This window comes from Elgaria multicarinata, chromosome 5 (assembly GCF_023053635.1).
Source record: "Elgaria multicarinata webbii isolate HBS135686 ecotype San Diego chromosome 5, rElgMul1.1.pri, whole genome shotgun sequence".
In the NCBI taxonomy this organism is placed as follows: Eukaryota; Metazoa; Chordata; class Lepidosauria; order Squamata; family Anguidae; genus Elgaria; species Elgaria multicarinata.
In genome coordinates this window covers 63,005,644-63,029,593 of record NC_086175.1, presented here as the reverse complement: position 1 = coordinate 63,029,593, position 23,950 = coordinate 63,005,644, and the positions used below count along the sequence as shown (strand labels likewise).

Below are 23,950 nucleotides of genomic sequence, written 5' to 3'. Positions count from 1 at the left end.
CCCCATAACATACTGCTGTACTGAGTGTGTGCGTGTGTGTATATATATCTATATAGTACATAATCTTTTTGGTGACAATTTAATTAAATCTCATCTTGTAAGGAAAACATGTTTTGCCCTTGTTGGTCTCCAATGTCTATCAAAGTAAAAATTTAGTATCTAGATATCTTCCACAAATAGTGGCTTAATGTTGCTGAAGATTAGAGGTATTTGAATTATGGCTTTATGTGTTAGAGAAATCTTTGAGCTTATGTCCAATATAGAAATGTTATAGTGGTTCACACCTGATCATGTTTTTAGATGCCAAAATGGCACCTATGTAATACTTCTTGGATTGTCCCAGGAAAAATTAATTTGGGCTGCTATACAAGAAAGAGCAACTTATCTTTTCATAATTATTTCAATCATTTTCTTTGTAGTCTTCAGGCTTCCCCATTTCAGTCATGAAGTTCAACTTAACCCAGTAACATTTGCAAAGATGACTCTGGCTATCTCTTCAGCATGGGTGAGAACAAGTGAGCCGTGGGATCCTGCACTCCTTTCCACCAGTCTATCTCCCTTAGGCATGAATCCCTCTCCCCATCCCACATACCATACTTCCCTCTAAAATAGGAATTGGAACCAGGGATATTTAGTATTTATACTGTAAGATTTTTTTTATCAGAGTCAAGATTTAATTTGATCACTTGTATGTTAATTTTTGATAGGATCGAGGAACCTTAGGTAATAACCGTATCTTGATATTTTATAATTATATGTAATGCAATTATCACCAGCAAATCAGTTGTTGCAAAAGTTGTCTGCCATGCAGTTTACGAGGCTGGAGTTTGAAAAAGAAATTAGTCAGTAAGCTTTGTGTGTACACACCACACACAGCGTTCTGTGCAGTCTTATAAACAGTGAACTGTGTTTCTGTAGTAGTCAGATATATCTTAGCTTTTTTAAAAAATGTACTTGACATGGGAGAAAACTATTTCTGCAGTAATTGCTTCATTTCCCCCTCTCATGGTCACAATCCCAGAATCACTACAGCTGTATCTGTGTAACCACCTTGTTCATACATTCTATTTTCCATGTGAATACATGAGCAGTCCTGAGCTTTGAATGACATACATGAAGGGAAAAATTGTTCAGAACCAGTTCATTGGCAAGTATATCCCTGTTATGAGTTCATTCCAGATGTTCCTTCTTTGCATTTACGTTTATGGTACAATTATTCTTTTATTTCACAAAAATAATAAGATACTAGAAAATGCTTAATTAGAGCTTGATAAAAATGGTAGAAAATACATTGCCTGACTAATGAACAGAGTTCTAGCCATTTTGTTTCTTCTTCACAGCAGGGGTTACAACATATATGAAGGCTTTTAAAATCCATGTGTTCATCGTTCTAAATGTGGTAGTCATTATTCCCAGGCAATAATGACTTTGCTGAAGTTAACAAAAACTCCTTTGTTAGGTTCACTGGAAAACAAATGTTGAAAGTCAGTAAATGTGCACATGGTCTTTATGGCATGACTTTTCATGAAATAAAATTGATAAGGCCAACAAGAAACTAGCATTTGAAACTTAGATACACACAACCTCAGTAGGTTAAATGAATAGAAATCTGCTGCTGGACAGTGCTTTTTGTTTGGTTTCTAAAATGCCATTAATAAAGACAAATGAGGCCTTTCTTTTTATAGAAACCCCTTACTTGGAGGGGATATTTTTGGACTCTGCTTAGAAAAATAACGACTGCTGCACATTCCCTGTGCAAAGAACCCAAATGGAAATTTTCCAAAACCATAGAGCTATGGGAGTGGTTTTGCAGTTGCAGTGTATCACATTGTTAAAAACACATAGGATTGGATCCAGATTCATGCTGGATCAACTGTGCTGACAGAAATGGACTTCCCTACCTTCTCCCTCCCATGGCAGCACCTCAGAAATGCTACACAGAGGGTTGGGAGACACTGCTGACTGGATAAGCTGTGTTGAAGGAGGAGGAGGATTCGCCCCAAACTATGCAGAGGGACCTGCAAACAGTCCTTCCTGCTGTGGTAGGTTCCTTCCCGCAGAAGGTAGATCTTGGATTCAACTCAAACATTATACAACAAATTGTAGTGATTGTGATGAAATTTGGTATGGAGAATCTTTTGGTGAGGGGCATGCTGTCAAGACGTTGGAGAAATAGATTTAAATATTGGAAGCAGGTGTTTTTTCTGGAAGTTTTCAATCTTTTTTTAAAAAAATGATTCTCTACAAAGCCTGCAACCTCCTCACCTTTCTCCTGTAATTCGCTAGTTACTTTATTCATAATTTTATTAAAATTTTAATAATTCAACAATTGCGCTACCTGGCTTCTGTTTTCAGTTTCAACATGTACAAAGCAACTCAGTAATTTCTTTTCCAACTATCTGTACACACTTAAATGCAGCAGTGAAGTACATAGACTCCAAAGTGATTGCAGTGGACAGTATAATAGTTGTAACACATTTTTCCTTGGAAATAGCAACTTCCTATTTCTAGCTGGCTAGCAGTGTGGATGAAAATGGATACGGCTGGACTAAATGGCTGAGGCTGGCACAGCCTATGAAGGGATAGTTTGGGGGATGAGCAAGGGGCAGACGTTCCCTCTTTATTGAATTTCTTCCCTACACAGCTGTTTTGAAAGAGAAAACAGAGGAGCAGTAATAGAAGAATGCACTGAGGAAAGATTAAGGAGAGGCATATCCCCTTTCGTGCCATTGAAAATTCCCTAGAGATGAAGGCAAGAACAGATTAGATTTCCATGGCAGGAGAGAGAAGAGGGGAGTCTTTTAAAAATTGTTATCCAGAGCTGCTCTAAAGCAAGACTGCATGTCTTAATTCAATTCCATTATATACTTTCCAATCACTTCATGGGAACTGCAAATGAAAATAGGATTTATATCCAAATTGGCAGTGGTAGTATTCTATCCATTCTTATTCCATGTAATTAATTTCAACATGTAACCAAATTCCTAAAACACTGCATATAACAATGACACTAGCTTTAGTTTAGTCTCCAATCCACTGAGGATTGGAACTGAAAGGCCAGAGCAAAATGTGAATAGCCTGGAGAACAGGTTGTATGGAAACGCAATATGTGAGGTGGGACAATATCTTTACTACTTATATGGCTTGCAAAATAAGTCAGAAGCTGTAACTAAAAATTCATGGGGTTTGGAACATAAAGTGAAATTGACAGAGTCGTAGCTCTTTCACAAAGTTTTTTTTTAAAATCCTATTTTAAATATATAATTTTATTTAAACTTGACTTCTGTGTAAACCTGCTTAAGCTGTCTTTTTATTCTTCCTGGTGCTTTCTGTGTAAAACTGGTCCAATTATGGTTACTATTTTGCTATTGCACCTTCTTCGGGCAAAGGACCAATAAAGCAAGAGCAATCAAAACTAAGTTAGAATAATATGTCAATTGTTACCTTAATACTGGAATGTATAATGACAGTATTTCTTACAAAGCAGTGTGATCGCAAATGTTTTATTAAGTTCAAGGATCAGTTAAGGCAATTGCTCTGGCTAAGAGATTTGTAACAATAGATTTAAGTGGCCATAATTACAAGTGGCTTGGATACCTTTACAAATAGGTACTGTGTTTACAGAGACACTTGGAATTGTAGTATCTATGAGCTCAAGCTTTGTTTTCAATCAATCAATCAATCAATGTACCTTTATTGGCATAAAACAACCTCAAACCATACAAACCATTTCTCTTGTGAAGCTCACTGCAATTTTGTTGTTTGGAATTTTCATAATTTTTATATGCAAGAACCTATTGGGTAGACGTTATCAGTGGGCAGGAATGGATTATGGGATGAGTGGAATACCAGCAAAACAAAATTCTGGGAATTATTTTTTACTCACTTCCATTGCAAATCATAGCAGCAATGGAACATTGTGGGAGTTTGAACAAACGTTATTTCTATTACTGATTTTTAGTAAGTCATTTATACATACATTGCTCTATGAGAGCAATATTTTTAGAATGTTTGAAAACAAGACATTGTTTTATCACTCTGAATAAGGAGTTAGGCATAGTTACTCTTCAATAGAGTTAGTTGAAAGAAAATTATGAAATTCAAGACCCAAGGTGGTGATGAATCATGATTTCCCACATACTTCACTTTTCCTTTACTTGCAGTCTAGTTCTTACTGTGATGGGATAATGCAATGTTCTTACACTGACATTGACATTATTGTTTAATACCATGCCTTATGGTTAACTTCTGAGAATCACTTTAGCAGTAAAGAGTGAATTTCAGTTGTAATTAACTGCTTTTAATATACGTTCCAACTCTAAAGAGCATGGCACTAAACCTCATCAATAATGTTTATAGTTATTGATTCATGCTGGTCAATGGTATCTGATTTGGAACTATGGTACTAAGTATTTGTACTGGCATAATGATGCAGTGTTGCATTTTGTGCCATGCTTCTACAGCAGTTCATCTGTCATAACCACACAATTGGTGGCATACATGTTGTGATGAGTTAGTAGTTGTATAGGTAAAAAGTTGAACATGATGGTGTCTAGGACTGCAGAATTTATTTTCTTTCTCCTTTCCTTGGAGGGAACTGGTGGATGAAAAATGGGAGAATGTAAAAGTAAAATATACCAAACATAAAGTTAAAAAATTACCAAAGAAAGTAGCGTGTTCCCTGAAAAGTTCCATCATGCCTTCCCACTTGATCGCCTTCCAGCTCTATTCCAAGGTAATCCTCTTCTCTTCCAAACAGTGGTCCCAAATACTTGACAGTGCCTTTGCTGATTTTCCCTGTTGGACGTGAAAATTTCACTAAGTTTCCAACTTTCAAGTCTGCAACACTTCTGGGTGCAAATGGTCGTCTTGATGGTGCGGTCTTATTCATATGAGCCCTTGGGTGAAATAATCATAGAATTTAATAGCTTTTCTTTCAAAGACTGCAGACATAACTTTTGTATTCCTGCAGAACTTAAATGAGATACTTCATCATAACCAAAGAAGTAAATGTTTACAGACAAATTAGACTTATGATAAATCTGTGATTGGGAAATCCAATCTCTTTGTACATAAACGAAATTGGATGAGGCCATGGCACTGGGGTTTAACACTTCCCCTCCCTGTGCCATTTCCTTGATTTTAAATCCCACCCTGTGGCAGTAGCCACACACTGGCCACTTCTGTACTTCACTATGGAGTACCAAAGATTGTGGCTGGGTTGACACAGCATGCTACCCACCCAGTGTGGGTTGTTGTTAAACTGTGGCCTATCACATTTGAACGCAGCACATTTTTTTCTGGAGGATTGCTTGTTAATCATGTGGCTTGTTAACTGCCCTGAACAATCTTTGTGGTTTAAGTTGGTTTAACCTAAGTCAGTGAAGAAAAGAGCAAGGGGATTCCTTCCATGCTAGTCTGACAGTTGATTCAACCTGTTAATCAGAATGAGGACAATTCTGGTGACAGAAAAGGTTCCCAGTGGGCTTAGCTGTTGAACTCAGTGACTGAGGAATCTGCAACTATTGGTGCAGACAAATATATCTCTTTAGTTGTTGCTGTTGTTGGCAGATATGTTCTGCAGAGGTTTTGAAACTCTCTAGGAAATGTAGCTCTGAATGGAGCAATTCTACTTTGTCTTGGGTAGGAATTCCCATTCTAGGAATTACTGCTTTACTTTATCAAGTAAAGTTTGAAAGGCAAGAGCTTGGTGCTTAGCAGGGAATTATTTATTTATTTATTTATATAGCACCATCAGTGTTATATAATAGGTTGCATGGATCTCTTGATTAACTACCTTTTATCTGTTTTAGGATTTCTTAATTTCCTATAGGTGTTTGGCAATTGGGGGTACTGTACATTCTAGACAAAGAGAGTGTATATCTGCTTCAAGCTTTGTATGTTTTCTATATAAAGGGAACAAAACATAAATAGGGGCCAGCTACTGCCATAAAGAAAATAAGTTAATCCATTGAAGCATACGGCACCCTGCGAATAATTAAAAAATCCTGGGGGGGGGGGGGAAGTGGCATTTGTGGTGGCTATGGAGAGGCCAAATGGCCAAATTTAGCTTTTTTTGGTAGCTATGGAATGCCAAAAGGGTTAAATTTAGTTTGGAAACGATGTGACATTGTAGCACTCTGTAGTGGCTTGCCACTGAAGTTTGGTGAAAAATAGCATTTTCACCTTTTTCTCAGGCAACCCTTGGACTTGCAGCCCGCTCCGGGAATTGGGGTGAAAATGGCCCCTAGACTTCTGGACATTGCCCACCCTTGTGTTAAAAGGAAGATTATGATATTTATACATTCAGCTTTTCTTTATATTCTAGAGCTTCTCTTGATTCTGACTGAGCAATACAGTTGTCAATTGAAGGCCTGCGAGTCACTCAATCCAATATTAATTTGTAGTTCCCTTTAGCACTAGTATTACATCTGCAAGGTGAAGCAATCCTAGCTGTCACATCTTAGAACAGACAAAAGATGATGATTGATCTCATCTAACGTGCTGGCTGTGATCTGTACTACAAAATTGGAACAAAGTGGAAGTCAGAACTGGCCCTTGATCTTGTGATGAAATCCAGCACAGCAGTCATATCTTGGCGCTTTCCAGCAGCTTTAGCTAAACTGACTCTAGCTCTGTGCATTCATATTGTCAGCAGTGAGACTGTATACTGAAGTAGTGGGATGTTTTCTTTAAATACTGCTGGTATTACATGAATACGCCTGACTGTGCAGTTCCATTTGCAAATAGCTAAGACAAAATCCAAACAGTTGAGTAGCCAGGATTGTAGGTCTGTTGGAAGCTATGTCAAATTCATTATTTTTCTTATCCGGTGTGGTCTCTAAACTTTTTTCTTTGCAGCTGAAAATTATACTTACAGCACAGACCTAGTCATAGCTACTGAGATGCAAGTCCCATTCAGGTCAGTAGAACTTATTCTCATGAGTGTATATATAAGATTGCGACCTTAAGAGTTAAATGAGACCCATAGGATGCACTGGCTATCCCCAGGTCTTGGATATAAGAGCTAAGGGCCTCTTGATAACTGCACCACCTCTATTTTATTAAAAGACGATAAGCCTGGCCCCGACTGGATGTAAGTACCTGTTAACAACTTGCCTAGTTGAGCATTCCTGCCACAAGCATTACATATTGAATTTAAACAGCTGCTTTGGGAAATAAAGTTTATATGAAAAGCAGAAAAACATAATAAGTGATTGCCTTACATTGAGTTAGAACAATAGTCCATCTAACTGTCTGCTTTGTCCGACAATGGCTCTGCAAAATCTAAAAGAGGCATTTCCTAGGTTTGCTACATGTGACCCTGTTTAAAATTAACCCCTGGCATCTTCAGTCTGAAACCTTCTTTATGTGCTTTTCTGCTTAATCACTGCCCCTCCTGCTGCATTGCTAGCCATGTATTCTAAGACCCTTGGTTGCTGCATTAATCTATTTTTCTGGCCCTCTCTAGACTATGAAAATCAGTCTATAAAAATTGGTGATGTTCACTATGTGAATGCTATGGAGCCTTGAAAGGTGTGGATCATGAATCTGATGGCTCTGGAATAAACTGCCTGGGATATATGAACATTAAACTAAGATGAAGCCTGTATTAAGAGACCTTAGCAGGTGTGTTCAATGTGCATAATGACTGCTTTAGCTAAAACTACATTCTGATAAGAAAAGCGCTGCAAACTTTGTTTTAGAATAAGTAAATGCTTTTTCATGCAGTGTTGCTTAGTAGAATCTTTTCTCTCTCTCTGTTGTACTGAAGCTGCTCACCACATTGTGCTGTATTGCAGGGCAGAAATTCTGATCCCTCCTTTTTGAGATTATTTCAGATTCTTTTTCATTGAGAAATATAGACAGGTTTTCTATTGTTATTAATATTGGGGAGTGGAGAAGTGCCATCTTTTAAATAGATGAATTATATACATATTAAATTCATCCAAATAAAATAGATGAATTTTAGTTACCTGTTTGGAGAATATTTACTGCAAGTGTCCACTTGAGAGAAATTGTTTGAAGTTAAGATCGAGATGTTTTGCTTAGCATTCTCGTGACTTGTTTGATTGTGTTGACTAATGCAAGGAATGTTATTGCCATTCACTTTTGTGCTCCTTCCCGATGCTTCATCTTGATAAAACATGAAAAAGAGAGGAATTTGCACCAGATGCAACATTTTGCACAAAGGTGTCAGACTCAAAACAGTTATATAGGCCTACAAGATGTAGTGGTGGCCACCCATTTGGATGGCTTTAAAAGGGGGCTAGACAAATTCTTGGAGAAGGCTATCAATGGCTACTAGTCCTGATTGTTATATACTACCTCCAGTATGAGAGGCAATATTCCTATGTGCACCATTTGCTCAGGAACATGGGTGGGAGGGTGCTCTTGCACTCAAGTCCTGCTTGTGGTTTTCCTGTGAGCAGCTGGTTGGCCACTGTGAACAGAAGAACAGCATGGCTCTTCTTATTTTCTTCTGCCCATGGCACTTGGGCAAAGAAGGGGCCTTTGCCAAACCTTCCACCACTGGGGACTTCCACCCAGAGCTGCTCATCACTAACTTGGTTCTTGGATGTCTCCCCCTGGTTGCAGTATGTTTGAACGATTGCTGAGATGATGCTGGCTCTGCTTCTATTCAAAAGTTCAGCCGCTATTGCCCACTGTGGAAAAGCATTCCGGGCATCCGAGTGACTGTTGGTGGAAGTGTGTTGAAGAATGCAACATACAGCAACATGGTGGAAGATGACTGGGGCCAGACCAGGGCTGCAGCAATGCTGGGTGGGAAAGCTCCAGTGTTGCTCACAGACATCATACCAAAGGCCTACTGAAGTCTCACATCAACACTTTCCAGTCTACCAGACCACCACCAATAATTTGTTTCTCCCCCTGCCTCCTTCTCTACTTTTAACTATAACTGCTGGGAAATGGCAAATTTTACCCTGTGCTCTAATGCCCTGCATTTGAGCAGACTTTAATTTTCTGTACTTGCCAGAGTTCTTGAACCCGCATTGATAATTTGGAGGGGATAGGGAAAGCAACGCTGATGCTACATAGAATCATAGAATAGCAGAGTTGGAAGGGGCCTACAAGGCCATTGAGTCCAACCCCCTGCTCAATGCAGGAATCCACCCTAAAGCATCCCTGACAGATGGTTGTCCAGCTGCCTCTTGAATGTCTCTAGTGTGGGAGAGCCCACAACCTCCCTAGGTAACTGATTCCATTGTCGTACTGTTCTAACAGTCAGGAAGTTTTTCCTGATGTCCAGCTGGAATCTGGCTTCCTTTACATCATGCAGCCGCAGCCACTGGCATGTCATTCTCCTTTAACCTGCTAAGGGCTTCTCAGCCCTGAAGATGGCTTAGTAACTTGAGCAAGGTTTTATGAGATATACTAGTGACCCTTAAAGGCTCTAATAAACCCCTGGACTGAAGGATTGAGTTCCTGGGTTAGGTTTTGTATTAGAAAAGTAATGTTGGGGTAAAAGAGTTCATAAGCTTATTCATTCAGTTCGCACAAATACCTTTACAAATATATTGTGTCAACTACAAGGAGGAATCTACTTTATGATGAATTTATTCTCAGCTCAAGGCTGGTCTTCATTTCAGTTTTTTGTTCTGTAGGCCTTTATACTAGAGTGACCAGATTTAAAAGAGGGCAGGGCACCTGCAGCTTTAACGGTTGTGAGGACGAGGAAATTTCACCAGGTTCCCTGTATATACAAATGACACTTGCTGAAATTCCCTTTTCAATACAACTGTTAAAGATACAGGAGCTGTCCTCCTTTTCATATGATCACCCTATAGTTGTTGATGTCTAGTCTTTATAGCTGATCATTGCCAATACGGAGTGACAGCGCACAGTTGAGTAGAACTATAATGTCCAGATTTCTGCCTTCATTCTAAGTAGGTACAGAATGGATTTGCTGGTGTAACTTGGTCAGAGCAGCCTCGTCAATGATGAAATTAGGCACAGGGTGTTTAAACAGAAAACTTTAGCCATCCTCCTGGACTTTATAGAGGTTCTCTAATCACTTAAGTGTCAGAGACTTGGTGGATAGCTTAGCGCATGATTCCTTTGCCACTTACAAATATGCTGGTAGTATGGAGATCAACACTGGGGAGGGCAGTCTTCGCAGCAAGTGGCAGCTGCTGGATTTCAAGGCCTGTGTGGAGCAGTTTTGTGAATACAGTCAGATATCCTATGTGGCAGATAATGGAGTGTGATCCTCAGTGTACATGTCTAGTGAAGAGAGGAATGGCAGCACAAACCACATTGATTCTGAGTCAGACAAATATTCCTCAGCCTCAAGGAGTGATCTGGTTTTCAGCTGGTTTGAGCAGTGGCTGGGTGCCACCAATGACAGGCTGAAACAGCATGGCCCATGTAGCATCTCAAGCTGACACCATTGCAAAATGGTGGTCCAAAAAGATGGGGCAATAAATGCTGCAGAGGATAGTACTTTTGGCAAAGTTACTGACTCAAAATCCGTCAACACCAAAGGTGCTACAGCCATCAAGCCCAAGTATGTTTGTACTGACAAAGATGTAACTCCATTTACTGCCAAGGTAAGATGGGTTGATATCACTGGCAGGATAGATAGCATGGACGCATTAATACCTGATGACAGATGTAGCAACCTTTGTAGAGTTAGAGATTAGTTAAGGAGGCTAAGAAACTGCTGGTGGTAAGCATGGTGAAGGGGAATCTGTTCCTCCTTCAGTATCTGTACTAGGATGGAGATCTATCCTAGACCCAATAAATATTCCCATGCTAAAGATCACCAATGAAATAAGGTGGGAGTACAGAGACAAGTCCCTCACACCTGAATCTCAACAATGGTTTTCGTTATGATGGCAGTGTTTCCTAGGTGACTGCTACCTTGGTGAAAATCTCTGGGAGATTGACTCGAATGGGAATTGTGAATCAATCAGGGGCCCAGGGTGAGACTTTAGCATCTGCTTGCAAACAGAATCTGTTCCCAGAGGAGCAAAGTGTATTTGTTTAACAAAGCACTGGCAGTATTGGCAAAAGTCCACAAAAATGATATTTGCGTTGCACAAAAGACACAAGGTGTGGCTGTCGGTGGGAAGGAGTTTACTCCTGCAAATAGAACTCTTGTGGAAAGTAGATGTCTTCAGAGTAGCTTTTTCAAAAGCCCTGAAAAGAGGCAGGTGAGGTAATCAAACCAAACCAGAAGGGAAAACATAAATGCTGAAGTAATAATAAACAGAGCAAAGGTAAGAGAAAAACTAACACATTTCCCCCTTTCTACCTGGTGAGGCTGAGAAGATGCTAGCATTGAGAAAGACCCTTGCTGCTGTTGCAGCAGTATTTGAAAAGTATCTGAGTAGGGAATCGGGTTACACCCCATGGAACATGTACACTGAAGGTGGGGGTTGGGCAGCCCACCAAAATGCTAACATGGCTGTAGAAACTTCCAAAATGAGGCTCTGTGCAAGTACAGAAGCCATATATGTGACTGCTTATAGACCATAAAGAATCTCTTGTCTTGACTACCATGCATATACTGAACCCAGTATGTTAACCAAGTATCCTTTTCCCAGTATGGAGCAACAGCTGGTGCTGTAGTGCAGAGTCTACAATTTCAAGGTACCTAACTGAAACCGATCCAATACAATCTGTGGTTGCAGTACTAACAGTGATGGAGCTCAAGCTCAAGGTAACTTTTGCTATATTTTGGAGCCATTGAAATCCACCATGTTTTTCTGGGGAAGGATCTTGGCCATGAAGACAATGAATAAAATCTGAATACAATGTACATCTGGAGTCAGTATGTCAAAACTGGTAAATCTTGGCTTTCATTGCTCATGTGAACAGAAGCTGAAAAAAGCAAGAAATTGAATTTGGCTTATGACAAACAGTTAATCTGAATACAGCCTTAGATTCCTGTCTGTGCAATCAAAACCAGGATAATACTGAGAATTTGGGGTTGCATATTGGATTAACATACCTTTCAAGTCTCTGTTTTCTTTTGCTAGCCCTGTGTCACAGTACCCAGCAATCAGAATTTCAGTAGACTCACTATTTATAGATGACGGAGAAGCATTGTTCCTAGAACGTTCTTGCACTCTTTCTAAATAAAAGTAAAAGCCTTGTTTATATCCAGTCCACTCAGTCAAGTGTTATTGCTATAGTAATGAAACAATATCTAAAAATTCCAAGGCAAATCTTCAGGGTTGGCCCATGGCATTTTGCTGCATGAGGTAGAGCTGCTTTCCTTGCAACCATTCAAGTCAAACTGCATTGTATCCAAAGCCAGGCGAGTTGTTTTGGCACATGAGGCAGAAAATCCTAGAAGCACCTCTCCCATCCCTGACAGTAAAAATACAATGATCACAAATTAAATACCCATTTGATGCTCTTTCATGAAACCCAAAGTGGCCATACCTTGCCTAATGTTGGGACCAGCACTGAAAATTTTAATTTGTCAGTATTAATGCAGTCTGTTGCTAGCTTTGTCAAGAAGTGATGCTAACCTTCTGACTAATAAAATGTATTTCCAGAAAGTGACATTTGTATTTTATGTTTTTGGTGAATGGCTTCCAAGTTAGCCACTTTCTAATACATGATTTTTAAACAAGTTTCTTTTTAAATTACTATGCATAGAAAATATACTTTGGCCCTTATATCCCTGCAAAAGAATTGTCTTCCTTATATCCTAGATATAAGGACTGAGGTGTCATCAATATGCAGATGATACCCAGCTCTACCTTTCCTTTTCATCAAACCCAGGTGAGGCAGTAGCTGTTCTGAACCAGTGCCTGGGCACGGTAATAGACTGGATGAAGGCTAATAAACTGAAACTCAATCTAGACAAGACGGAGGTACTGTTAGCAGGTGGTTCATCTGTCCGGCGAGGTGATGTTTGCCCTGTCCTGGACGGGGTTGCACTCCCCTGAAGGATCGGGTCCGTAGTTTGGGGGTGCTCTTGGATCCAGAACTGTCACTTGAGGCACAGGTGAATTCAGTGGCAAAGAGCACCTTTTATCAGCTTAGGATGATATACCAGCTGCGCCCTTATCTGGACAGAGATAGCCTAGCTACAGTTATCCATGCTCTGATAACCTCTTGTTTGGATTACTGCAATGCGTTATACGTGGGGCTGCCTTTGAAAACGGTCTGGAAACTTCAACTGGTACAAAACAGGGCAGCACGTTTACTAACAGGGGCTGGCCGATGAGACCACATTACGCCAGTCCAGGTCCGGGCCCGATTCAAAGTGCTGGTATTAACATTTAAAGCCCTAAACGGCTTGGGGCCAAGGTTATCTGAAGGAACACCTACTCCCATATGTACCTGCCCAGACCCTAAGGTCATCCTCAGGGGTCCTTCTCTGCGAGCCCCTGCCAAAGGAAGTGAGGCAGGTGGCTACCAGGAGGGCCTTCTCTGCTGTGGCACCCCGGCTGTGGAATGAGCTCCCTAAGGAGGTTCGCTTGGCACCTACGTTATATGTTTTTAGACGCCAGGTGAAGACCTTTTTATTCTCCCAGCATTTTAACAGTCTATAAATAAATTTTAACTTGGTGTTTTAAATTTGTAATTTTGCATTGTTGCTTTTTTTTTATCTGGTTGAGCTTTTATATTGTATTTTATATTATGGTTTTATACTGTTGTTTTATACTTTGAATGATTTTAATTTTTGTGAACCGCCCAAAGAGCTCCGGCTATTGGGCGGTATAGAAATGTAATAAATAAATAAATAAATAAATAAGTAAATAAATACAGCCTTTAAACAGAACTAATGAAATCAGCAGTGCTAGATACTCATTAGAAAATGTTCACAAAAAATGGATACACTGGCTGTTGCCAGTGACACTGTTCTTAATAGACTTTTAGGAAAGCTATATATAGATATTTGTCATGAAGTTGTTTTGACTGCAGTAGAAGGCTGCATGTTTGTTTCAGCAGTCACGGAACTCCTCTCTATGCTTACATCAGCTCTGACTGTATTAATCACTGGTTGAGGGTGTCTAGATTTGACCATCAGATACCACTTCTTAATATTTCAAATTCTAATGAAGATACATTTTAATTGATGTTGGTGAATTTTACTATTGTAGTATTGGTCTTAATATTGTAACGTTCTCTCATAGGCCATGGGGTGGCTTATAAATACTAGAAATAATTGTTGAGACAGAATATGAAGACATACCTGACTATTACAGAGAAGTTCAAAATGTACTTTTCCAGAGGCTATACACACACAAGTTAGGGTGCCAATATGTGCGTGCACATGCAGCACAAAAAGAAACACTGCCTTCACCCAAAGTGGAGTGGCAACTGGACTCTGTCCCTCTTCATGCATGGCTTGCTACACTGGCCACTAAAGCAGAGAGAAGGAGCATGTGCCCATCCAGATATTGTTGGAGTACAACTCCCATCACCCGTAGCCATTGGGCTATGCTGGCTAGGGCTGATGGGATTTGCAGTCCAAAAACACCTGTAAGACCATACATTCTGAACTCCTGCACTAAAGGTTATTGTGTTACTTTATTTGAGAGCTTTAAGCAAAATTCTAATTGCCTGATAGAATTCATGACAAAGTGGCTTTTTCAAATAGGTCCATCACAATTATAGCTGCTGCTTGCAACACAGATCGACATGGAACTGAGCTGTTCCACAGGGATTTCTTTCTGATAGGAATTTTCATATGCATTGTGTACTTTTGGGATAGTTCAGTTTCATGTCAATCTGATTATGTAGCAACTACAACAGTCATTGCAAAACAGGATGGGGACCTGTTTGATTCAAAATTCCTAGCTTATTAGGTATATGACAGTGGCACACATGATAAACCCATGCAAACGAATGGGCTCCATGCAGCCCTGCTGTAGTTGCTCCTTAAAAGTAACTGATGGCAATGTGGTCCATGTGACATTCAACGTTTTTGCAAGACCAACATACTGGGTTGCTTACTGAGCATCTTAAGAACCTGAGCAATAAACTGTAAAATGGTTGTGCCTTTACCATCTTGTTTGCCAGTAACTGTATGCATTAGCCATTCATATTGCCTCTTCCCATCCCATAGTTCTTCTTTCAGTCTGTGGTTTTCCTCATTCAACTGGTGACTGATTTCCCTCAGCCTCCTGGATTCACTTCTTAGCTCACAAATCTCTTCATGCAGGACCTGTTCATAAGTATCTACTGGATCATGTCTGTTGTGCATCCTGTTGATCTTTAAAGGGGGAAATTAGTTTAAACTATGTTTCAATGCTAGATCTTGAAGCAGGAACGAAGCAATAAAGAATAGAATTCTATGCATGTACGGAATTACGCATAATTTATCATTGCTCAACTGCTGTAATTATCAAATGTGTCTTAATAGCTTATCTGGTTACAGGGAGCATACAATTCCCCTGTTAAAACAGCTTCACTGGCTTCTGGTCTGTTTCTGAGCACAATTCAAAGTGCTGGTTATCACGTATAAAGCCCTCTACAGCTCGAGTCCAGGTTATCTGAAAGACCATATTCTCCCATATGAGCCTGCCCGTGCTCTGAGATCTTCTGGGGAGGCCTTTCTCTCAGTCCCACCAACATCCCAGGCACGCCTGATGGGTACGCAGGAGAGGGCCTTCTCGGTGGCTGCTCCAAGGCTCTTGAACTGCCTTCCCCGGGGAGGCTAGGCTGGTTCCCTCTGTGCTACACTTTTTGGAGGCAGGCAAAAAAAAATTTGTTCCGGCAGGCTTTTGGAACTACTCTGGACCTGTGTTAATGTATTGGATTCTGTTTTTACTGGTTTTTTTTAATGTTTTAAATATGTTTTAATTTTACTGCAGGTTTAATTCTATTTCAACTTTTGTAATTTTATATTTATATGTTTGAATTGTACATGTTTTAATCTTGTAAACCGCCTTGAGTCCCAGTACTAGGAAAAAGGCGGGATATAAATGAATATAATCATCATCATCATCTGCATGTGCTGAAAAATCATAAGGTGTAGCCAACCTGGGACTGTAGAATGCAAGTTGGATTCTCATGTTTGAATACTACATATAAAAAACAGCATGCAAGTAGAAAAGTAGCTAGACTAGAACCCTTTTTGGATATGCCACTTTTCTGTATGCAGTGAGTTATTTTTAGTTATTTACAATTAGGGTGAATGGACATCATGATTAGGGGAGGGGGGAACACCTCTTTTTTACTCCAATTCTTACTACACTTAGAATTAAAGAGCATGCTGCCTCTGAGTATATTGAGGCTAAGAATTAATTTTCAGTACCAGAATGGAAATGAGGTTACATAAGTCTGTTCCTGGTTACCTCAAGCCGTCCCATTTCCGCAGCCTAATTTAGTTGAGTAGTTAAGCAGTCAGAAACTCTTGCCAATCTATTGCAAATCACCCAGATTCTGATCTACCTTCTGCCCAATTCTGATTTACAACATGGTCTAAAGCAGCTATGGGCAACACATGGCCTATGTAGGCCACACACAGTCCCGGTTGTGGCACCCATTCATTACCCCTTAGTTTGGTTAAAAAAAATCGGGTGGGGGGGGAGAGGGGAAGGAATCTGCAGAGGTTACGGAACACCCAAAGAGTCAAATTTAGCTTAAAAACAAGCTAATTTTGATCGTTTTGGCACGTAGCTGCTATGGAAGCTGTTTTAATTTTTTACAAAAAAATTAAAAAATCCCCAGCACTCACGCACATGGGGTAGATTGGGAATGCAGCCTACATGGGGGGTCCAGAGGTGAAAATGCCCCCTGGACTTTCTGCAGTTGCCCACCTCCAGTCTAAAGTGAATATGTAAAATGAATAATTATGTGCTACAAATACATAAAGGTAGTAAATATTCCGTAATGCATGTCCTCTAAGTTCAAACTGTAACAAGTACCAAACAAACGGACATCAGTTGTTGAATAATTTTAGGTTTGGTTTCATACATAATGAAACCAATAAAATAAAATAACTGGTTTAAAGTTGCACCATGGAAGACTAAATTGAAAACTAATAGCTACCTTTTGCTATATTACCTTTTTCTTCAAAATAAGGTTTTCTTCTTTGAAGTCGGCTATCTTTTGTAGATATTCAGATTTTAATTGAGCCATTTCATTCTTCAGGTGTGAAATCTCCTCATCTGCTTTTCCTAGCTCTAAGACAGCAGTCTCGTTGGCTTCCTGAAGATCGTTGATCTGGCTTTTAAGGTTCACTGTGTATCAACATGGAAACACACAGTAGACACAATTCAGCCGTATCAGAGCTCTTTTGAGCCCCATTGTCATTAAGGCTGCAACCCTATGCACACTTACCTGGGTGTGACTTTCATAGATTTCAATGGGATTTGGACATTGGATAGTGCTGTGAATGTTTCCCCACTGAAATAAAAATGCTTAGCTTGCAGTCCTATACTATGTTTGCTTACTCCAAAATAATGGCCAATGAAGTCAATGAGACTTTCTCCAAAGTCAGTAATGTGCATATGCTTAGTGTCTTGATTGGGCTTTGTCTCGTATTTGTAGAGGAAGGAAAATGAGGCAAAATTAAGGAAAGGTGAATTCACTTCATGTCTGAATGCTAGCCATTGCTACATCACTGTGCAAGTACTTTCTCCTGTACCAGCCTTGCATTAAGTTAATCAAATGAGGCCCTTCTCAGAGTTCCATCTGTAGGGGAAATGCATTATGTATTGATGAAGGAGAAGGCGTTTTCTATAGTGGCACCCAACTCGAATGCATTTCTGAAGAAGATACAACTGTTGTAAGCTTTTCAGCTCAAGAAATTGATTGTATGGTTTTAGCTATTTGAACACTTTTCTTTATCACCCCTCAGTTTTTATTATTCCTCAATATTATCGCTTATGACTAATTTATATCGTAGCTTGAAGTTTTATGTATACTGCCCTGGAACCCATTTTAAAAATAACGCACTTGTCTAAGGCCGCTTTCATGCTGCTTAATCACAAAATGGTTAATGGAATGCATTCCGTTAACTATTTTGTGGTTAAGCAGCATGGTTTAGCATGTTGTCTGAATGGGGCCAGTGACTGATAGCTTTTCTGGAAATACCCATAACTGCCCAAGAGATCATTGTTCACCATCTTTCACCACACTGTGTCATTGTAGAGACACACTATGGCAATACATCTCTCCAGCATGGTACACATGACAAACTGGCGGAGAACAGAATGGGTACTGCTGCAGCATTAATTAATGTTGGGTGGATTCTGGCCACCATTACAGTTAATTGTGGGGTTCTACTGAGCCCTAACAGCTATCCTAGGCCTTTGGAGGAGCAGAATTTGGCTTCAATGTTTCGCTAAACTGCTGTTTTAACATTCATAGAAATTAATTAACAGAGCATCATATGTACTGATAGATATAAAAGCAAATTAGAACAAATTAAAAGCACTGAATGTTAAACAAAGTGCAAGGCCTTCATACCAATCAGTTGCTGCAGGACTACAGGAGAACAGCATTCAAATTTCATCAGGCTGAGAGAGGACTCTTCTTTGTAAAGAACATCTTTCTCCTACAACATGAATTCATTTGTATCAGTTTATTTTGTTAGAAAATGTAACATGCTTTTGTCTTTACTTTTTCTTTGTCTGTTTTTTTTAAGAGTAATTGTAATATTAATATTTTTCTCCTCTCCCTTCTCTATAATATTCCTTTCTCACTCTGTTATGTTTTCTGTGTATAAATACTTCTAAGCTTTTCTGAATTTGTGTGCAATATAGTGCTTGCAGCCCCTGCGTACAGTATTGTGCTTGCAGCATCAGTTCAACCACTGAACTATTTTTATCCTTTGAGTTCTTGCAGCAATTGCCAGTCTTGTGTACAACTTAGATTATCTGTTTTGGAAGGATTTCAGTTTACTTATAACTCCCTACTTCCAGTAGTAGAATCATGCAATAATACAGCTTCATTAATCAATTATATCATTTTTTCAGTACAGGCTGATCGAGCCTACTCACAGGGAGGGAAGAAGGGAAATAATGTGTAAAAATAAACATTTCTGCTAATTGGTTATGATTTATATACACCACTCCACTCCTGCAGCTATCAGGTGCTTATTTAAGAAAAGGGTCTTATCCTTTCCTTTTTTAAAATTTAAAATAAAGGAACTGAATGGTGAATAATGCAATGAACAAGGTGTAATACCTTAACTACTGCAAACAAAAAGGACAGTCAAAGGTCCAACCATCCACCAGCTGCCTTTCCTCAGAATGCCATGTAAAAATTATGAAGATCCGTAAGAAGACGTGCCTTGGAGCAATATTTTTGTGTCAAGGTAGCACTGGCTAATGCTGAATCTGTGATTTTTATAGCCAGTAACGTAAACTTTAATTTTAGGGTAGTTTATGGGGTGGGATAGGAGCTCGTGTAAAAATCAATGCAAATTCATTATTAGACTTTTACCTTCCTATCATTCTGTGATTGGCCATGAACACACCAGCAGTCATTTTGTGGTGGTATCCACAGCACTTTCACAAAATCCCAAATGTGCTGCTAAGCCCCAAAAGGTTGAAAACAGTATGTATAAGATATGAGGAGCTGTTGCTTGAAGGTTTTTTTTTTTTTTCAAATTCTTCTAGGTGCAAGGTGGTTATAAGCAGGGGTCTTTCCCAGTCCTACTAATGAAGTATCCTCTATCACTGCACATAAGTAATTTACGTAACCTTTACATAATTATAAATAAGTCCCCTGCTTTTTATGTTGTGAATTCAGCCCTCTGTCTTGAGCCAGTTGTTCAGTTCTTCCAGGATTGTGATCTGCAAATCTCTTGAAGCACAGATCTTTGGCTCAACTTAATGCAGAGGGTTGTTCCAAAGCCATCACTTTTCACTTCACTAATTACATAGGAGATAGGGCTTTCTGGCAACAGAAATGCAAAGACTTGTAACATGAGAAACATCCCAAAGTACCTAATCCTAGAATTGACAAAAAAGATTTTATTTTGGGGATAGTCGTATTATTACACTGAAGTCTTCTCCTTAAGTCTGTAACAAATTAACAAAGGCTTTGAGAGTTTATTTTTTTATCCTGGACCACAAGAAGCTTCTGAGCAAATTTAAAAATTGCTACACTGCACTATCTGCTAGTGGTAGTGACATACTACTGAAATAGGTCTTACCTTGTCTTCTTACCAAAAAAAGGCACTCAAGGGGACTTACAGGCACAATTAAAATGGATTAAAACAATAAATACATTAAAATGCAAAAAAATCTGTGGAATTAAATTTAAAAAAGCACCCAACCCACCAGACCCATTTACAGTAAAGCACGGTCTTTGCTTGCTGGGTGAAGGAACAAACCTAGCTCCCTTTCAGAGGGAGTTCCACAGCCTGGGAACCAAAAAGTTCCTCTCTCAGGTCATCACCAAATGCGTCTCTGAAGGTGGTGGTCTAAAAAGAACATCTCCAGAACAGCGTTCTTGTTTTTTCTATTCTTCGTATCTATGTGAGCCATTTATCCCAATTGCTCTATTTATTTTTAAAGTGTATCGCACCCTACGATTCTGTTGATCCTCCTGAACTTCTCAAGTGGTTTTCAGTGCCTTCGACCATGGTATCCTCCTGGATAGGTTGTTTGGGCTGGGAGTTAGAGGCATTGAGCTGCAGTGGTTCCGCTCCTACTTGGATGGCTGATTCCAGAAGATGGTGCTGGGGGACTATTGCTCTGTGCTGTGGCAACTAGGCCAATGGGTTGCACAGGGCTCTATTTTATCCCTTATGCTGTTGAATATCTATATGAAATCAATGGGTGAGATTATCCAAAGATATGGGCTGAGGTGTCATCAATATGCAGGTGACACCCAGCCCTACCTCTCTTTTTTATCAAACCAAAGTGAGGAAATGGCTGTTCTAAATCAGTACCTGGCCCCAGACAGTGTCTGGCCATGGACTAGATGAGGGCAACACAGGTGGACTCAGTGGCATGGAGCATCTTTTATCAGCTTAGGCTGATATACCAACTTTGCCTATATCTGGACAGAGATAGCCTAGCTACAGTTATCCATGCTCTGGATTACTGGATTACTGCAAAACATTATACACGGAGCTGCTTTTGAAAATGGTCTGGAAACTTCAGCTGGACCAAAACAGGACAGCAGGATTGTTTTTCCAGCGGCACTGGCTTACAGTCCATGTCTGGGCCTGAATCAAAGTGCTGGTATTTACATTCAAAGCCCTAAATGGCTTGGGGTCAGGTTATCTGAAGGAACGCCACCTCCCATATGTGCCTGCCCAGACCCTAAGATCATCTTCAGGGGGTCCTTCTCTGTGAGCCCCTGCCAAAGGAAGTGAGATGGTTGACTACCAGGAAAAGGGCCTTTTCTGCAGTGGCACCCGGTTGTGGAATGAGCTCTCTAGAGAGGTTCTCCTGGCACCTACTTTGTACTCCTTCTGGCATCAGGTGAATACCTTTTTATTTCCCCAGTATTTTAGCATTTTACCATCCTAGACTTTTAGCTCTGTTTTAAATCTGTATTTTAAATCTCTGTATCGCTGCTCAGTTTTATTCTGGTTGTAGTTTTATATTGTGTTTTTATATTGTGGTCTTAAACTCCCATATTTTACACTGCATCATGGTTTTAATTCTTGTGAACTGCCCAGAGAGCTTCAGCTATGGAAATGAAATGAAATGAATGAATGAATGAATAAATAAGGAAATCCTTTACCTTCCTATAAAGCTTGCCATCATCAGCAAGATGCAGACTCTGTCCCTGCAAGAGTAGCTGGCCTTCAGTTTGCACTTTCTTCATGGGCTGATCAAGTTCCTGTTTGTTCTCAGTTGGCGATTTTAGCAGAAACTCTGACAGCGCAGGAGACTCCACTGTCTTTGTTGTTTAACCGAGAAACAAAAACAAATGTCAGATAATATTTCAAGCATTTGGTTTCACTTGTGCTATCAAATGAGAATTATTACATAGTACTGGATATTGTGTCACATGCTGTTTTCTATTTATTAGACAGTCAGAAAAGCTCTTTTTTTAAAGATCTCATTTAAGCACAACACAGGGCTTGTGCATTTGTACAATCTCAAGACTTCATTTGTACATTACTATTATTATTACAGCATTTATACACCACATTACAGCTACTTGGTGCCCCCTTCAAAGCAGATAGGTCAATAAAATACAAAAATAAAACAACTTAAGTCAATCACGCTAACTACAAATATCCCCTATGCAGGAAAGATGGCAAAGAAGCACAACCCAGATGCTCAGGTGCTAGGTTCAAACTGCAAATAGCACTTATTGAACATACATTTTTTGTCATAATTTGAAAAATGAAAAAGTAAGATCACCGTAGTACCAGTTTCTATCCCTATTAGCACTTTTGAGGGTCTAGCTCTCAATTTTGCTTTCTAGTATAAGGAATGGCACCCTAGTAATGTTTAGTCATCCAAACTGTGCCATGTGACATGACAGCACTCCCAAGTTTCCCAGGCCTGGCTCTGCTTGATTTGCTGAAGTGAAGCAGGGAAACTTGGATGATCTGCTATGTCGTGTGTTTTCTTTTAATAGATGTTACTCATGGGGAGAAGATGATGTGGGGCTGCTGTTTTTAGTTGCTACCAGTCATACCCAACTTGTATGTTTGTACAGCAGCTCTTGGAGGGTAGTAGCTGTAATACTACTGTACACAGGACACACAGCATTTGCTGATGTGCCTCCTTTGTGTCCTCTCCAATGTCGGAGTCCAAGCGTCAGAAAAGCACTGTCTGCAGGTAGGAAGCTTGCAAGTCCAGATCTCTCAGGGTGGACTCCTCTCTCTGGTTATTTGAGGGTTGTTTCCCCCGCAAACAAGCCAGGCTGCCAGGATTAGTACCAGTCACACTCAGGTGGGTAATTGGGCAAATGGTGCCAGGCATAAGGTGGGGATCTCTATGGGGATCGTGTGAACCGGGACTTGGTCTCTACAAACTACTATTTACTACATAGTCAATTAGGATGTAACCCTATGGTCTCTAGGAAGATGTCCCTCAGATGAAGCAGGTCAATACCAGTAACAGTTGCTAACTATATAAATAGCACAATGCTTGAGAATAATATATCCTTACACTTAAATTATAATTTTATTGCCAAGAAAAGGTTTTTAGGCTGCTTCCAGATGCGGCTTTTGCAGTGTAGTCGCTCTGCCTCATTCACAGAATTTTGCAGGGGTCCAGAAAAACCTTCAATTTATGCCCTCCCATCTTTTCCCACCACATTTCCCTTAAACTGAGGAGAAAAATATGGTATAATTGTACAATGCCTTTAGACTGGTAACTCTAAGAGTCCTTCATCTGGAAGCACTTCTAGTTTCAATTTCTTTTAACCAATATAAAAATGATAAATATAAATGACATCATGATTTGTGGTAGGCTTATTTTAAACGAAGCACAGCAAACCATAATAAAGGACACACTTCTACCATATCAATGTGAGACTTACATTCCTTCTCCACCTTTCGAATTGCTGATGTTTGCATGTGCTAACCTTTTGAAGCTACAGAAACCACATCATAGGGATTAGTAGAAGCTCAGCGATTTTACAGTAATGCAACATAACAGTATCGTTGGGAATAATTAGACAGCTGGAGCATAAAAATCTATTCAAAATGAGAAAAATAGTAGGTAAAAGCAGATTTTCGCAAACAGCTAAGTACATTGAGACAAAAGTCCCTTTAGCCTGGATCTGTGAAAGAAATCAAAATATTTTAGCTTTTTTAAAAAGAAAAAAACACACCAGCAGATATCGACAGAATTTGAGGGATCTGGATTCTGTTTGCAGTACAACTCATGTAAGCACTATCATACATTTTATACTTTAGACATTGATTGAAATGTTTTACAGAAGTTTTTTTTTTTAAAAAAGCTGCTAGCACGATGCTATTGTTTTCGATTAGCGAGTGATCATTGTTCTATTCAGGTTTTATAAAAAGAACACCCAGTTTAACAGCACTTTCTTTTTTACCTCCACTATCTTATTCCGCTGGCCAGCG

At 39.6% G+C, this 23,950-nt stretch overlaps 1 protein-coding gene across 1 annotated transcript; it reads right to left on the bottom strand.

Moving 5' to 3' along the window:
* Positions 1 to 11,794: 11,794 nt before the first annotated feature.
* Positions 11,795 to 23,481, bottom strand: LOC134399605 (uncharacterized). Its single transcript, XM_063127688.1, has 7 exons — positions 23,401 to 23,481; positions 21,643 to 21,801; positions 18,406 to 18,493; positions 16,999 to 17,174; positions 14,995 to 15,202; positions 11,978 to 12,100; positions 11,795 to 11,847 (listed from the first exon to the last, which is right to left on the bottom strand). Exons 2-7 carry the CDS (start codon positions 21,724 to 21,726, stop codon positions 11,795 to 11,797), a joined length of 732 nt encoding a protein of 243 aa, XP_062983758.1. The 5' UTR covers positions 21,727 to 21,801; positions 23,401 to 23,481.
* Between the last annotated feature and the right edge of the window lie 469 nt (positions 23,482 to 23,950).

Coding starts and splice junctions, on each gene's coding strand:
- LOC134399605 (XM_063127688.1), bottom strand. CDS start 21,726: ATGAAGAAAGTGCAAACTGAAGGCCAGCTACTCTTGCAGGGACAGAGT. Junction 12,101..14,994: donor AGTTACTGGCAAACAAGATG/GTAAAGGCACAA, acceptor ACTTTTATTTAG/AAAGAGTGCAAGAACGTTCT. Junction 11,848..11,977: donor AGAAAACAGAGACTTGAAAG/GTATGTTAATCC, acceptor TGCTTTTTTCAG/CTTCTGTTCACATGAGCAAT.